Consider the following 13,959-nt stretch of genomic DNA (forward strand, 5'->3'; position numbering starts at 1 on the left):
CAAACTGTAACACCCTCACAGACACTGAGATTAGCAGATCAGAATCTCCCCAAATTTATGCTCAAACCCCTGATCCCCCCCCCCAAAGTGCTTCCTTGCTCTTCCAGCATTTGTCAATGGAAGCTCTGTACAGCTCATCCCCTTGGAATATCCCCCCCCTTGCCATCTGCTGCACACCTGCCTCTTTGGGGGGCCCTGCACTCTCTTCCGCCTCCCCACAAGGGTGTGACATAGTGCACAGACACACACACACTTGCCCTGAGGGGCTAACAAGAGAGGGGAGAGGAGGGTGTCGGGCCTGTTAGAACTGGCCAATTCTAGCCCCACCTCTCTGCCTCTGCTAGGTAGAAATCCAAAAGTTCAAGAAGGGATGCTGTGGGTGGTGACGGAAAGTTGCACTCTTCGAAGAACAACCTGTTGGGTCCAGAGAACTGGTGGTCCCCTTCAGCCCTGGGGAGAAAAGGGGGCGCATTCAGAGCCTCCCTTTGCTGGAGTAGGGAAAGATCTTGAAATACCCACAGCTTGGGCAGATTAAACATCTAGATTCAGGGTGGCCCTGATTTCTGCAGCGAATTTCTCTCGAACAAGCGGCAACTCTCCTGTGAGGACCTCCTAGCAGAGATGGCCTTGGCTGATCTTCACTACACCACAGGCATCAGCAGTGGATTCAAGGTCTACATCTTGGAAGGTGAGTCCCACAAACCCTTGCCTTTAATGCAGTTTGTGTGCAACTTCCAGTGCTCCCTTTTGCAGCCGCAGAGGCAGTGGGATGTAGCAGTTAAAATGAGCACATCCCCTTTAACCTGGCTGAGTGCTGAGCCTAATGCTGCACACGGATCCCTGTTCCTGCTACACCACGTATCAGCCATATCCTGAGGGCATGAAAAGCAATTGCAGGCTCCAGCTGCGCTCGGCCTGGGAGAGGCAGCACCCTGCCTGCCACCATCTCAGCTCTTCCAGGTGTCGCCACTTCGATTCTCCTCAGTGGCCCACTTCACAGGGCCGGCCACTCTAACACTGCCTTGCTCCACCCCCCCCACCCCCACACCCCCGATTCACCCTTAGAGGTGCATATTAGAGTGGAAGTATATTGGGGGAGAGAAAATTTTCCATTTTTAATTTGAATCTGCTTGCAGTATTTCGTTCACACATTCACCTCCTTCTGATTTTTCAATATGCATACTTTTATTTTTATTTGTTTTATAGGTTTATAGGCTGCCTTTTGAAAAAGGAAAACAGTTTATCCCCACCAGCTGGTGGTTCCTTTTAGATTTGCACACATTACTCTTGTCTGTGTCTATCCTCCTTCCCCCACTGTTGTCTTCACAGTTGGAATTTGGATTGTATGCTCTCTGGGGCAGAGGCTTCTGTCTTTTGCAGTGATTATGGTAACACACCATGTGCTCATCTTGACTGCAGCCCACAAAAATAAGGGGTGTTAGAATCCCCTTTGGGTGGGGGAAGTGTTCTGTCTTACCTGCCTAGAGCAGGAACAGTGGGGTTCAGCTAGGGAAGGGGGTCAACAAAGGGTCTCTTGGCACATTGAGACCTATCGGATGTATTGCATCAGTAGCTTTCATGGACTTGAACTCACTTTGGCAGATCCAGGCAGTATTGTGCTCGGTTTCACGCATATGATGTGAAGTTGGCTCTCATCCCCAATAGCTTTCCCCAGCACAAATCTGGGCAAGCGCTCTGAAACAAGCGAGAACTGGCATGAATATGGGACAAGGTGCACTGCTAATTAACTAATCCCACAACCTACGAACGCAGGTCTAGAGGCACATTGCATACAGAAGTGGTGTCGGGTGCCACACCAGTACCTGTCTGAACAGGAACCATTAGTCAATGCCATTGCTCCACCCACTTTGAAAAAAGGAAGGAGCATTCAGCCCAGACATTTTCTTTGAGGTCCAGACTTATGCGCTCAGAAAAGGCAAGTGGCATTGCCTACCTAGAGCTGCACATAGAATGCAGATGGAGGGAACTGCGTATGTATTTGAATGGTTGGCCTTAAAAGGGATATCAGGGATGGGGAAACTGTGCCCCCCCCCCCAGATGCCTTTGGAATACAGCTCCCATTATCCCCTGACCTTCGGTCACGCTGGCAGGGGATGATGGGAGCTTGAGTCCCAACAACCTCGGGGGGGGGGCTACAGGTTCCCCACCCCTCATCCCTGTTTAAAATAAATAAATAAATAAATGGATGAATCAATGAATGAATGAAAGCCAAGTCTCCCTGCACATAGACACCTAGCATGGCTCAGCTAGGCTCTTTTCCCAAATGTGCTCATTTTTTATGGGTATAGGATTTTTAATTCCTTTTTTTCTTTTTCTTTTTTGAATGAGGGGCATTCAGAATGGGATCTGCACCCTGAGGCAGTTCAGTCCTAGGAGGGCGATAACAAGTCCTTTTTCTGCATCTGCCCTAAGACTTAGAGTGTTGCCGTTCTCAACAGGCTCATTCAGAGCAACTGATCCTCGCAAGCCTCAAGTGCAGCCCAGACAGCTGCTCTAGTCATCATGGCAAACAGGAGGCAGCCCCACATGGGGGGTGGAGAAGTGCTGCTGCTCAAAACTCCCCTGGTCTTTTGGGTCTGTGGCCAAGCAGGAGAGCGTAGCAGTGCATTGCTAAATCAGACTGGCCCTGTGGCATTGTCTAGAAGCCTAATAAAAGTGAAGATCATGTTCCCTGTGTGATTATACAGGAGTGGGTGGGGTGGGGTGGTAAAGCTTATATTCTGTGAACCGCCTGAGACCCCTGGGTATAGGGCGGTATATAAATTTAATAAATAATAATAATAATAATAATCCCTGACAGGTGCCAGACAAAGTCAGTTTAGGAGTTTTTTAAAAAAGTTAAACGTCTGCATCTCAGGGGGGAAAGCGTCTGAAAACAAAACTTGGAAAGGCGGTCATTTTGTGGAATTTGTTGACCCCTGAGTATCTTTCCCTTTTGTTTCTGAAATCTTCATGGCTACAAAGTCAGCACAGGACTATTCCCTTTATCTTCAGTCTTGGAGAAAAGCAGAAGGGAAACTTGAAGGAAGTCCAGAGCTTTCATTCCAGCCATCTCTGATTAAAGGATTCTTGGTAGCAAGATTAGAAAGACCCCCTCCTGGACAGCTGCTACCATTCAGTCCACACCATGTAGAGAGAGACATGCACACCAGAGCAAGGGCTCTGTGACCTCCGCACTAAACAATAAAATAAAATTCTGCATCCAGACAATCTGAATCCTACATTTAAAAAAATGAATGTTGATGCCTGATATGTTGCTTGTGCTCTTTTTTTAGACTCTCATTTAGCATAATTTATTCTTCAGTGTTTCCCTTCCTGCATAGTTTCTAGTCATGGGGAGGAGCGATGTCAGGCACCACTTTTAACCACAGGAAATCAAGGTTAGCCACTTCTCTGGCATTTCCAAATGTGTTGCTCACACCTGTTTTTAGATGAAAGCAGAGATTCTCCAGATGTGGTGCCCAGTGCCATGTTCTGCGCCTTTTCTGTGCTCCTGTGGAATCATGGCAGGCACACACTCAAGAAAACAGATACACGCTTATAACACGGCTGCTTTTCGTAATAAGGATCCCTGCCAGAGCCATAAAGCCTGACATTATTGTACACTGCTGAATGCTCTAGTCTGCCCGCTGCCTTCATTTGTTCTGCGAGAGCCTCTTCTGGGCAAAAGCCCCAGTGGTGTTTGTCCTTTTGGTTATGGATATAGCAGATTACACAGGATGTTATCAACAGTTCAAAATTGACTTCCCCCAGTGCAGTATGTGAAGCAGCACTTTAGTATTCAGGCTCATGCATGTACTTGCACAAGCACTTGAATCAAGATGTAGCCAGCCCTCTACTCCTTAGGCCCTCCAATCCTAAACCTGCTTACCTGGGACTAAGTCCCATTGAATTCAATGGGGATTACTGCTGAGACAACGTGTAGGATTGCACTGTTGCTGGACTCCCATTTCCCCTGACTGTTGGCCATAACTGTGGGAGCTGATGGGAGCTGGAGTGCAATAGCATTCTTTGCTCTAGAGGCTCTGAGAAGGGGGTTCAGCCTTAAAGACTGACAGCTGTTGCTGAGCAATCTTTTAAGAAGCCCTGCTATAAGGCTGTTTTCTGCAGATGCAATAGAGGCGATGAAGAAGGTCCTCTTTGCCATCACCGTCGCCACTTGGTAGGCTCAACATTGAGCTTTAACCCGTGTCTGGTCCGATTTCCGCCACCAGCACTCTAGCCGTCTCAGCGATTGTTTCATCACCCTCAGCTCCGGGAGAAACTGAGGGAGAAGACACTTCGGAGCCAGACAGTCAATAGCCCTGGTTAACTCCGTATTCCAACGGGTCACCGGGGAATCAGCTGAAAGGCGATCAACATGGGATAAAGCATCCCCTACCACTCTCTGGAAACCGTTTGGATCCATTAAGTGGCGGGGGCGGACCATAAGAATCAGTCCCACCTCCCTGCAGAGGGGAAGGGTCTCAGAGAAATCCAGTTGCACCAGGAAGTGATCTGACCATGGCACTTCTTTTGTTTTGCTTTTACTTAGTGTCAGATCACCAACATCCATAGAGGTGAACACCAGGTCCAAGGCATGTCCGCGGCTATGAGTCGGGCCAGACTTATTCAGGGACAGCCCCATGGAGGCCATGCTTTCCACGAAGTCCCGAGCAGCCCCTTGTAAGGTCGTGTTGGCATGGATGTTAAAATCCCCTAGGATAAGGTTACCAGGCATCCCCATTTCCCAGGGACAGTCCCTGGATTTACAAATCAGTCCCCATACAAAATCCATTGAAGTTGACCAGTGTCCCCGGATTCATTGAAAACAATCTGGTAACCTTACCCTAGGACAACCAAACTAGGTGTCTCCAGGAGCACATCCATCATGATCTGAAGCAGCTCAGGCAGGGAGTCCTTGATGCAGGATCCTTGACCTTCTCTGGGTCTCCATGCCTTCTGCCCAGTCACCATTGCATAATGGGAAACCAGCCAACTTGCTTGCTGCCAGTGCCAGGTCCATTCTTGCTCTCATGCCCAGTCCCAAACCACAACACCCAGGGCCAGCCCCAGACATTTTGGTACCTGAGGTGAACCACAAAATGGTGCCCCCTTCTCACCAGGAAAGAAGGGAGGAGTGAAGCTCAACACCAGGAGCATTGGGGGATAAAGACCTACATCGGGATCCACTGTCTCCGGGGACCTTGCTGCCTGAGGCGGTTGCCTTGCCTCGCCTCGTGGGTGAGCCATCCCTGACGGCACCCCACGCAAGCGTTCCCGTCCACCCTGCTGTCAAGTTGCACTGCAAGATGTTTCATTGGCGCTCTCTTTCCAGGTCAGTCGTCTTTCGAGAACGAGCCGAGGTTCACCCGCTTCCCAGCCCATCGGCTGCCTGTCTATGCCATCAAACGCAAGCCCAGTGTGGATGTGAGAAGCCCTGAACGGAGCTTGCATGGGCAGAGGGCGTCGAAAGTCAAGCGATCGACCTGCGGGCCTGTGGCAGCGTGAGTGACCTTGAGGACCACCAGGGGGCGTTGTAGCATAAGGGCTCAGCATTTTTGAAGCAACTTTTGAAATGTTTGGGCTCCGGCCTCTGGGTGTGTCAGTCTGCCCCTCACCATGGTGCTCATGGCCAGCCAAGGGTGACACAAGACTTGCTGATTTATAGGGTTCTGACATCCGGTTGCGTCACAGTCTCCAGGCACAGCTTCGCTCTTTAAAGCTCCATGTCCAAGAGGCTTTGGGTTTTCACCCTGGCACTTCCCCCAGGAAAACCCCCCTTTTACCAGTGAATCAGAGAAAACTGCTGGTTTTGCCAGGGTAGGGGCAGAAACAATGGCTTCCAGTTGTAAGACAGGAGGTTCTGACTTCACACCAGAAAGAACTTCCTAACATTAAGAGCTGTTTGACAGTGGAACAGTCTCCCTCAGGAGGTGGTGGACTCTCCTTCCTTGGAGCTTTCTAAGCAGAGGTTGGATGATGCTTTTCTTGTATGATGATCTAGTTGAGAGTCCTGCCTTGCAGGGGGTTGGACTAGATGACCCTTGGGGTACCCCCCACTTCGTGGTGCTATTATTCTCTCCCAGCCCTACCTGGAGATGCTGGGACTGAACTAGGGGTCTCTGCATGCAAAACAGGTGCTGTGGCACTTCCTCTAATCCCGCCAGCTCCCCGTTGTGCAAGAAGAGTGAGCCCACACTGCACAGCCCAGAAGCATCTGTCCCAGGGCAGGGTTTCCTGTGTGCCTTCTGGGCGCTCTGGGCTGGGTGCTGCCCAAGTCACAAACAGATTCTTGCCACTTTCAGGTCGATGGTTGAACAGCTAAAGCTCTGAACCTAGAAAATACTGTCTGCAGTCCCGGTGGAGCTATGTGTAGTGGGGACGTTGTTAGGAGGAAGTAAAATGGGTGTAAAAGCGTAGATATATGAACATACAGGATTTGATTTATTATAATTATCAAGACAGCTCTCTCAGTTCATTGACCAAGTACTTTACCATGTTTTATCCAATTTCTCCTAATGTTTTATCCAATTTTTCCTACTCTTGTGGAGTAGGTCACTGTTATTCCCATTTCATAGATGGGGAAAATGAGCCTTGAATCCAGAGATCATGATTTGCCCTCACCTAGTCCATCTTTCAATAAGCACTGAAGGCCACTACTTTTGCAAAACATGTTTTTATTCTGAATTAATTTGCTCTAACATCTGCTTTTAGAGCTATGCAGTTGCTGGCATACGTTAGAATCCCCGATGCACTGATAAATGTGAGAGAAGCAGTGCAGCAGAGTGGTTAGCGTGCTGGACTAGAACTTGAGAGACCAGGATTCAAATTCTCCCTCAGCCATGAAGCTCACTGGGTCACCTTGGGCCCATCCTATTTTCAGACTAACCTACCTCACAGGATTGTTGTGAGGATAAAATGGACGCTGTACTCTGTAAAAACCATGTGCACTGTCTGGAGGCCCTTGGAGGAAGGGTGAGATATAAATGTAGTGTAGAAAGTGAAAAGCCCTTCCTTATCCCCAGTGCTATTTTTCTAGAAAAAGAGGTGCTGGAACTCACCACACCTTGTTCTCTTAGCATGGCAAAGGCACCAAAAAGCCCTGCTCATTCCCACTCTTCAGTCTAGGTTGCCATGTTAGTCTGACACAGTCAAAATATATAAAAAAATTGTCCAGAGGCACCTAAGAGACCAACTAAGTTTGTTCTTGGTATAAGCTTTCTGAAGAAGTGTGTATGCGCACAAAAACTTATACCAAGAACAAACTTCGTTGGTCCCTTAGGTGCCACTGGACAATTAATTTTTTTATATATTTCCACTCTTCAGTGGTTAGAGTATTGGACCCGAGAGACCAAGGTTCAAATCCTCACTCAGCCATGAAGCTCACTAACTAGTCATCCTCAGGCCAGTCCCAATCTCTCAGCCTGACCTACCTCACAAAGTAGTTGTGAAGATTAAATGCGCAGAAGGATAGTTATGTTTGCCACAGTGCGCTTCTTGGAGGAACAGTGGCATACAAATGTACAAACACACAACTTTATCAAATGTATTCAGAGTAGAAGACTAAATTTCTTTTGTAAATTAGGCATTATATTTTCTGTAGTTAAGCCTAAAGGTGCACATATTTATAGGCATGCCAATTGTCTGGAAACGATGGTTTCCTATTTTAAAATGGTCCCAGTTCCATGGGGACCAGGCGCATTTTAACTGGGAAGGAAGAGCCTTGGGCAACCCATTAATTTCTCAGCTTCAGTCCCTCAAGTGTAGAATGAATAAGATGTATAGACTATTTTATATTAATTGTATAGGTTGTGCTTATATTTAAAGCAAAACTGGGGCTAGGGATGAATACAAGCCGTAGTTCTGTCTGTGGGTATAAAGCTGTAGTTAAAATGACTTACAGGGTGACACCCACATTACTGGGTGGCCTCTTCAAGATGCTCTGAGCCATATTCTGAAGTCTCGTCTCTCCAGATGCCACCTTCTCCTCTGCCAGTGCATGAAGACTAACAGAGGACATGGGTTTCTGCTCTCCTCCCAGTTTATTGTCACAACAACCCTGTGATCAGGCTGAGAAACGGGACTGGTCCAACGTCTCCCAGAGAGCTTCATCTAGCCACCTCCTGACCAGCAAGTTCTAGCACAGGGTCACTGCTTAGCCTGGCATGCAAGTGGCAGAGAATTGCCAAGAGATCTAGTGTGGGGTCAGGCATGCCTCCTTCCGCATTGCAGACAGGGCTTAACTTCCACAGGGAAAGTGACAAAGTGCAAGACTTTAAGGAAGAAACATGACGCTCCATCCCTAATCCCTGAAGTGAGGGGGGGTTGGTGGGTGAGGGGAGAGCACTTTGCACCACTTCTTCACTGCTGTTTCCTGTGATGTGAGGCTAAGACCCCAGATTCCAAAGAGAGACTCTCTAGATTATTATTAATTAATTAATCAAATGTACGAAGAATGGATGCTTTTGAATTATGGTGCTGGAGGAGACTCTTGAGAGTCCCATGGACTGCAAGAAGATCAAACCTCTCCATTCTGAAGTAAATCAGCCCTGAGTGCTCACTGGAAGGGCAGATCCTGAAGCTGAGGCTCCAGTACTTTGGCCACCTCATGAGAAGAGAAGACTCCCTGGAAAAGACCCTGATGCTGGGAAAGATGGAGGGCACAAGGAAAAGGGGACGACAGAGGACGAGATGGTGGGACAGTGTTCTCAAAGCTACAAACATGAGTCTGACCAAACTGCGGGAGGCAGTGGAAGACAGGAGTGCCTGGCGTGCTCTGGTCCAGGGGGCCACGAAGAGTTGGACACGACTAAACGACTAAACAACAACAAATATGCTAACTTTCATCCATAGATCTCAAGGCAGCTCACAGCATGGCAATTGGCCCTCAAATAGGCTGTGGCTCCATGACATTATGTTTGCTGACTGGGAACAGTTATGGACCACCGGTATAAAGTTTACGGCATGTAATGCCTTAAGAGAGAATATTATGAAAATGATTTATAGGTGGTACATGACCCCAGTCAAGCTGGCAAAAATCTATCATTTGCCCAATAATAAATGTTGGAAATGCAATGAGACTGAAGGTACTTTTTATCACCTTTGGTGGACGTGCCCGAGGATTAAGGCTTTCTGGGAAATGATTTATAATGAAATTAAGAAGGTCCTTAAATGTACCTTTCACAAGAAACCAGAGGCCTTTCTCCTGGGCATGGTTGGCCAATTGGTGTCAAGGAAAGATAGGATGTTTTTCATGTACGCTACCACAGCAGTTTGACCAAACTGCGGGAGGTAGTGGAGGACAGAGGTGCCTGGCGTGCTCTGGTCCATGGGGTCACGAAGAGTCGGACACGACTAAACGACTAAACAACAACAACAACCACAGCAGCAAGGATCCTTTTAGCAAAGTATTGGAAGACACAAGAACTACCCACGCTGGAAGAATGGCAGATGAAGGTGATTGACTACATGGGACTGGCTGAGATGACCGGCAGAATCCGTGACCAAGGAAAAGAGACGGTGGAAGAAGATTGGAAGAAGTATAAAGATTATCTTAAGAACAGTTATAAAATTAATGAGTGTTAAAATGTCAAGGGTATTGGAAAAAATAGAATTACAGCTGTAAATGATTGGGTAAGAGAGGTAAGATTAAAGAAAGCGAACAAATATGTTAATGAAGTGAGGGGTTGTTGAGAAAATTTTTTAAAAAAGGGATGCAGAAAAGGGAGGCATGGGGAAGTCGGCGAAACAAGTTTAAGAAAAGGAGGTTATGAAATTATACGTGTTTATATGTTTGTTTTTTGTTTGTTGATGTATTGTGAAGTGTATTGTGTTTATTTTATGTTGGAAAATCAATTAAAAAAATTATAAAAAAAAAAAAACACAAAAAAAACAAATAGGCTGTGGCTCCATGCAGGAGCAGATTTCACATATGGATTAATCTAGCCCTGTAATCCAGTATCATTTGTACAGCGGCAGAGCATTCCTGAGGAGGTGAGGCACAGAGGGGGCCTCCCAGGTGTGGGATAGCTGCTCGGGTGCACAGAGCGGCGCATACTCTGTGCTGAAGTGGTTCCTCCATACTGAAGTGGTTTTCGACCAGTGTGCCGTGGCACCCTGAGGTGCCTTGAATGATGGTCAGGGGTGCTGCGGGCAACACTGGCCTCTGTCCCTCTTTCCTCCCCTCTGAGGCCCTCTCTTGTCTTTGCCTCCTAAAGGCTTGCACAGCTGTTTGTTGCAGCAGCCCTGGCTACAAGCTCCCCAGGCGAAGGGTGCCTCTTGGGGTGGCCACGGGGTGCTTCCCTGGCCCCTGTGGGGCAGTGTGAGGAGGCACCTCTCTTTGGGGCGGGGGGGGGGGGGGAGTAGTTGCCCTGAGGACTCCCAAGGAGAGAAGAGGAGGCTGAGGGAATACTCCACAAGGGAGGGTGTTTTAAAAAGGGTGAGGGTCTGCCAGTTCTGTGGACAAGAGGTGATATAACTGGGTTCCTGAGCCCCACAGGGGTGCTGCAGAAAGAATGTAGTTGGTTAAGGGAGCCATGGACTCAGAAAGGTTGGAAACCTCCGATATACTGCATAGGTGACGCTCTCTATCTCTCTCTTCAGCTCCCTGGAAGAGAGGGTTCCTCCTGCTGCACAGATCCCGATTGCTGTTCCCTGTGTCACCACATCCAGACCTGAGCCTTGCAGAGACTCTCAAGCGCTTCACCCCTCCTGCCCACGTAAATGCCCCCTGAGGAAGCCCCTCCTGGAGCCAGCCCTCACTGTCTCCCAGTTGCAGCAGGTAAGTCCTGGCTAAGCGCTCCTTCCACCTTCACCTTGTCCTTCCTCATCTCCAGCTCAAAACACCTCTTTCCCTGATCTTTCAGATGCGGCCTTCAGTTATCACCTGCGCACCCCGCCGGAGCCGACCAGAGAAACCTGAAAGCACCAGCCCTGCAGTGAGTCTCCATTTCCCCTTCTCTCTCTCTCTCTCTCTCTCTCTCTCTCTCTCTCTCCTCTCTCTCTCTATCTCTCCTCTCTCGCAGTCTCTTCCCCAACCTGCTGACTAAGGATTGATGGGAGTTGTAGTCGAAGCCACAGAGAACTAAGCTTTTCTTAGGCAGGAAGAAGGGGGTGCTTATATTTATTTTCATTCTATTTTTGTAAAGTTTTACATTATTATTTCATGTTATAATGTATATAAAACAGAGATGCCAATTATAACACCAAATGACCTGCTTATTGAGCATTCATCCTGATTTGTTTGCAGGCAGATCATACAATGTTGGATATTTAGTAAGCATCCATTCTCATTTGTTTGTGGGAAGATTAGAGGATGGTTGCATCAAACCATCAAATTCCTGACCTGCTACTTTCCTTATTGCAAAAAATCTGATCTCTTAAGTGGGTTTGTTGCACAAGACCTCCCAATCAATTATAATGGTGCGACCTGAATGTGTCAGTACAGTGGTACCTCAGGTTACATACACTTCAGGTTACAGACTCCGCTAACCCAGAAATATTACCTCGGGTTAAGAACTTTGCTTCAGGATGAGAACAGAAATCGTGCTCCGGCGGCGCAGCGGCAGCAGGAGGCCCCATTAGCTAAAGTGGTGCTTCAGGTTAAGAACAGTTTCAGGTTAAGTATGGACCTCAGGAACGAATTAAGTACTTAACCCGAGGTACCACTGTATGTGATTGAACCCAACCCTAAAACAGGAGCTGCCTGGAAGTGTCCTCAGGTGACTTTTATGTCACTGTAACTGTCATGGCTTCTCCCAAAGGATCATGGGAATTGTAGTTTGGTCACACTGCTGAGAAATCTGTTAGAGACCCCTAGTTTTGCCAGACCCTCAACATAACTGCATTTCCCAGGGAATTCCCAAAATCTGTATATGAGGCCCCCTTTTACAGCATAATGTCAAATATTTGTTTGTGCAGAGTACATGCAGCCCTGATTCTAATTCACACACAATTCCCATATATATTTGCTCAGATAAACATGCTGTGCATTTGGAAGGCAGAGAGGGGATGGTAGAGAAGGACCTAGAGGAGAAGTCACAGAGTAGTTACTCCCCCCACAGAGCACCCTTTAACCACCCTGCTGCTCTCACAGCTGGGGGGGGAGGTTGAGGGTTGCTTTCCATACATCTGTTCACCGCCTGGTTTTCAATTCACATACGGGATTATGAGCACAGAACCAGATGCTGAGGGGGCAGGAGAGCAGGCCAGGTTATGGCTTTTTGCAGGTGTCATCAGAAGCCCGTATTTCCTGACCAAACCTGTTTTTCCCCAACAGATCGCCCCATCAGACCGCAGGAGCACGAGCTCTGATCCTGCCCCCCCACAGAGGCTCCATGCATGGACCACGGGCTCTGTGGGGCCTTCAGCACAAGTCAGCAGAGAAGCATCTCCCAAGCAAAGAATCCAGCGTGCAGACAAGAATCCCATTCCCAGCGCTTGAAGCTCTTTGGCTTTGACCTAGCAGGTCCCTCCTGTGTCCCTGTGGTCCAGCAATGAGGAATTCTCCAGATGTTGCTGGACTCCCGATTCCCATCAGCCTCAGGCAGGGGAGCCAGCAGGGAGAGACGATGGCAGCTGCAGTTCATCAACATCTGGAGGGCCACTGGTTCCCTGCCCATCTGTATTGGCTATCCTTGGACCCCTAAGCCCAACCCCCATCCCTTTTTATGGCCAAGTACTGTCCATATTCCGACACCATGTCCCTGGCTCAGTGCCCTCCTTCCCTACACCTTGTGTTCTTATTCCCCTTCTAGACCTACAAATTGAACTGCCTTTCCTGTCTCAAACCCATTTATGTGAAAACCCTGCTGGTTCCAATGGAACTGACTTCTAAGTCAGCATGCTCCTTTAACACAAGAATTGCTCTTGCCCGGTCAGATACCACGGAGGGTCCATTCCAGTCCCATTTTGCTTTCAGCAGGAGCCAGGCCAGTGCTCCTGGGAAGTGAAGATGGAGCAGGTGCAAAGGCAAGAGCCCTGTAGTGACCCGGGTTCCAGAATGGTGATGTGTACAAAGCCTAAAATTCCAGCCTCTGTGCTGTGCACAGAGACTGGAACTGGAACTGAGAATGGAAAGTCTGAAAACCTCATATACTCCAGGAGTCCAGGTGATGTGTAGCCAGCAGGTGATGGCTAGAAACTTCCCACCTTGGTTTCCCCAGTGCAAACAAGCAGATAAATTCCAAGAAAGTACAAGAAAAGAAGAAATAGTGCCCAATCCAGCACTCATAGGAAGATCCAAGAATCACAAGTAGCCTCTGACAGAGGAACCAAACTAAGACAAAATATGGACCCTTTCCTACGTGGGACTCAGCCCTGAAAGTGGAGGAGAGCCATTTTAAAAAACACATCATTTTATATTTCTCTAATTCATGAGTGTCAATAAAGTAGCGTTGAACTGTGTCTTGTGTGTGCAGTAAGATTTCTGCTTGTGGTGCTTTTGGGTTTTTTGGCCTCAAAGCACTCTCTGGGTAAAGTGTTCAGGTTTGGTAACCAGCGCTGGATCTCCATTCACTTTGTAGAAGTAATTGTTGCCAATTCTGCCCGAAATTAAACCTAATGTTTTAGTCCTGTTAAGCCTGTTCCATTACCATGGGGAAAGCAAGCCCTGAATTCTAGTTTATATATACTAAGAGGCCTAACAGAGACTGATGCAAAACCCAGAGGTCTCCACTTTATTGTGTCAGGGATATGTGTGTTAGATGAGTCCAGATGCAACAACCCAAATAGATGATTGTCTACCAGGACATCCCTTCCTACTCAGCTAATCACTACAATGGAATGTATTGCCCTACTATTACCTCTGCAACCTCAGCACACAGCCCAGCCCAGGAAATGCTTTTCACTCTGGAACACTTAGAACCTTTAAGAGCATTCCAGGACAACAGGGCAGGCAAGCAAATAGCTAAAGAGGTTATTGCCTTTTTTACAAAGCTCCTGTCATTGTTACTAATT

At 47.9% G+C, this 13,959-nt stretch overlaps 1 protein-coding gene across 1 annotated transcript; it reads left to right on the forward strand.

Annotated features, from left to right (window-relative positions):
- Nucleotides 1-259: 259 nt before the first annotated feature.
- On the forward strand, nucleotides 260-13,407 carry LOC114587824 (uncharacterized). The gene is made up of 5 exons (XM_028712634.2): nucleotides 260-688; nucleotides 5,339-5,507; nucleotides 10,606-10,783; nucleotides 10,869-10,940; nucleotides 12,281-13,407. The coding sequence occupies exons 1-5, from the start codon at nucleotides 622-624 to the stop codon at nucleotides 12,443-12,445; spliced, it is 651 nt and encodes a 216-aa protein (XP_028568467.2). The 5' UTR covers nucleotides 260-621; the 3' UTR covers nucleotides 12,446-13,407.
- The last annotated feature ends 552 nt before the right edge of the window (nucleotides 13,408-13,959 follow it).

This window comes from Podarcis muralis, chromosome 17, assembly GCF_964188315.1.
Source record: "Podarcis muralis chromosome 17, rPodMur119.hap1.1, whole genome shotgun sequence".
NCBI lineage: Eukaryota > Metazoa > Chordata > Lepidosauria > Squamata > Lacertidae > Podarcis > Podarcis muralis.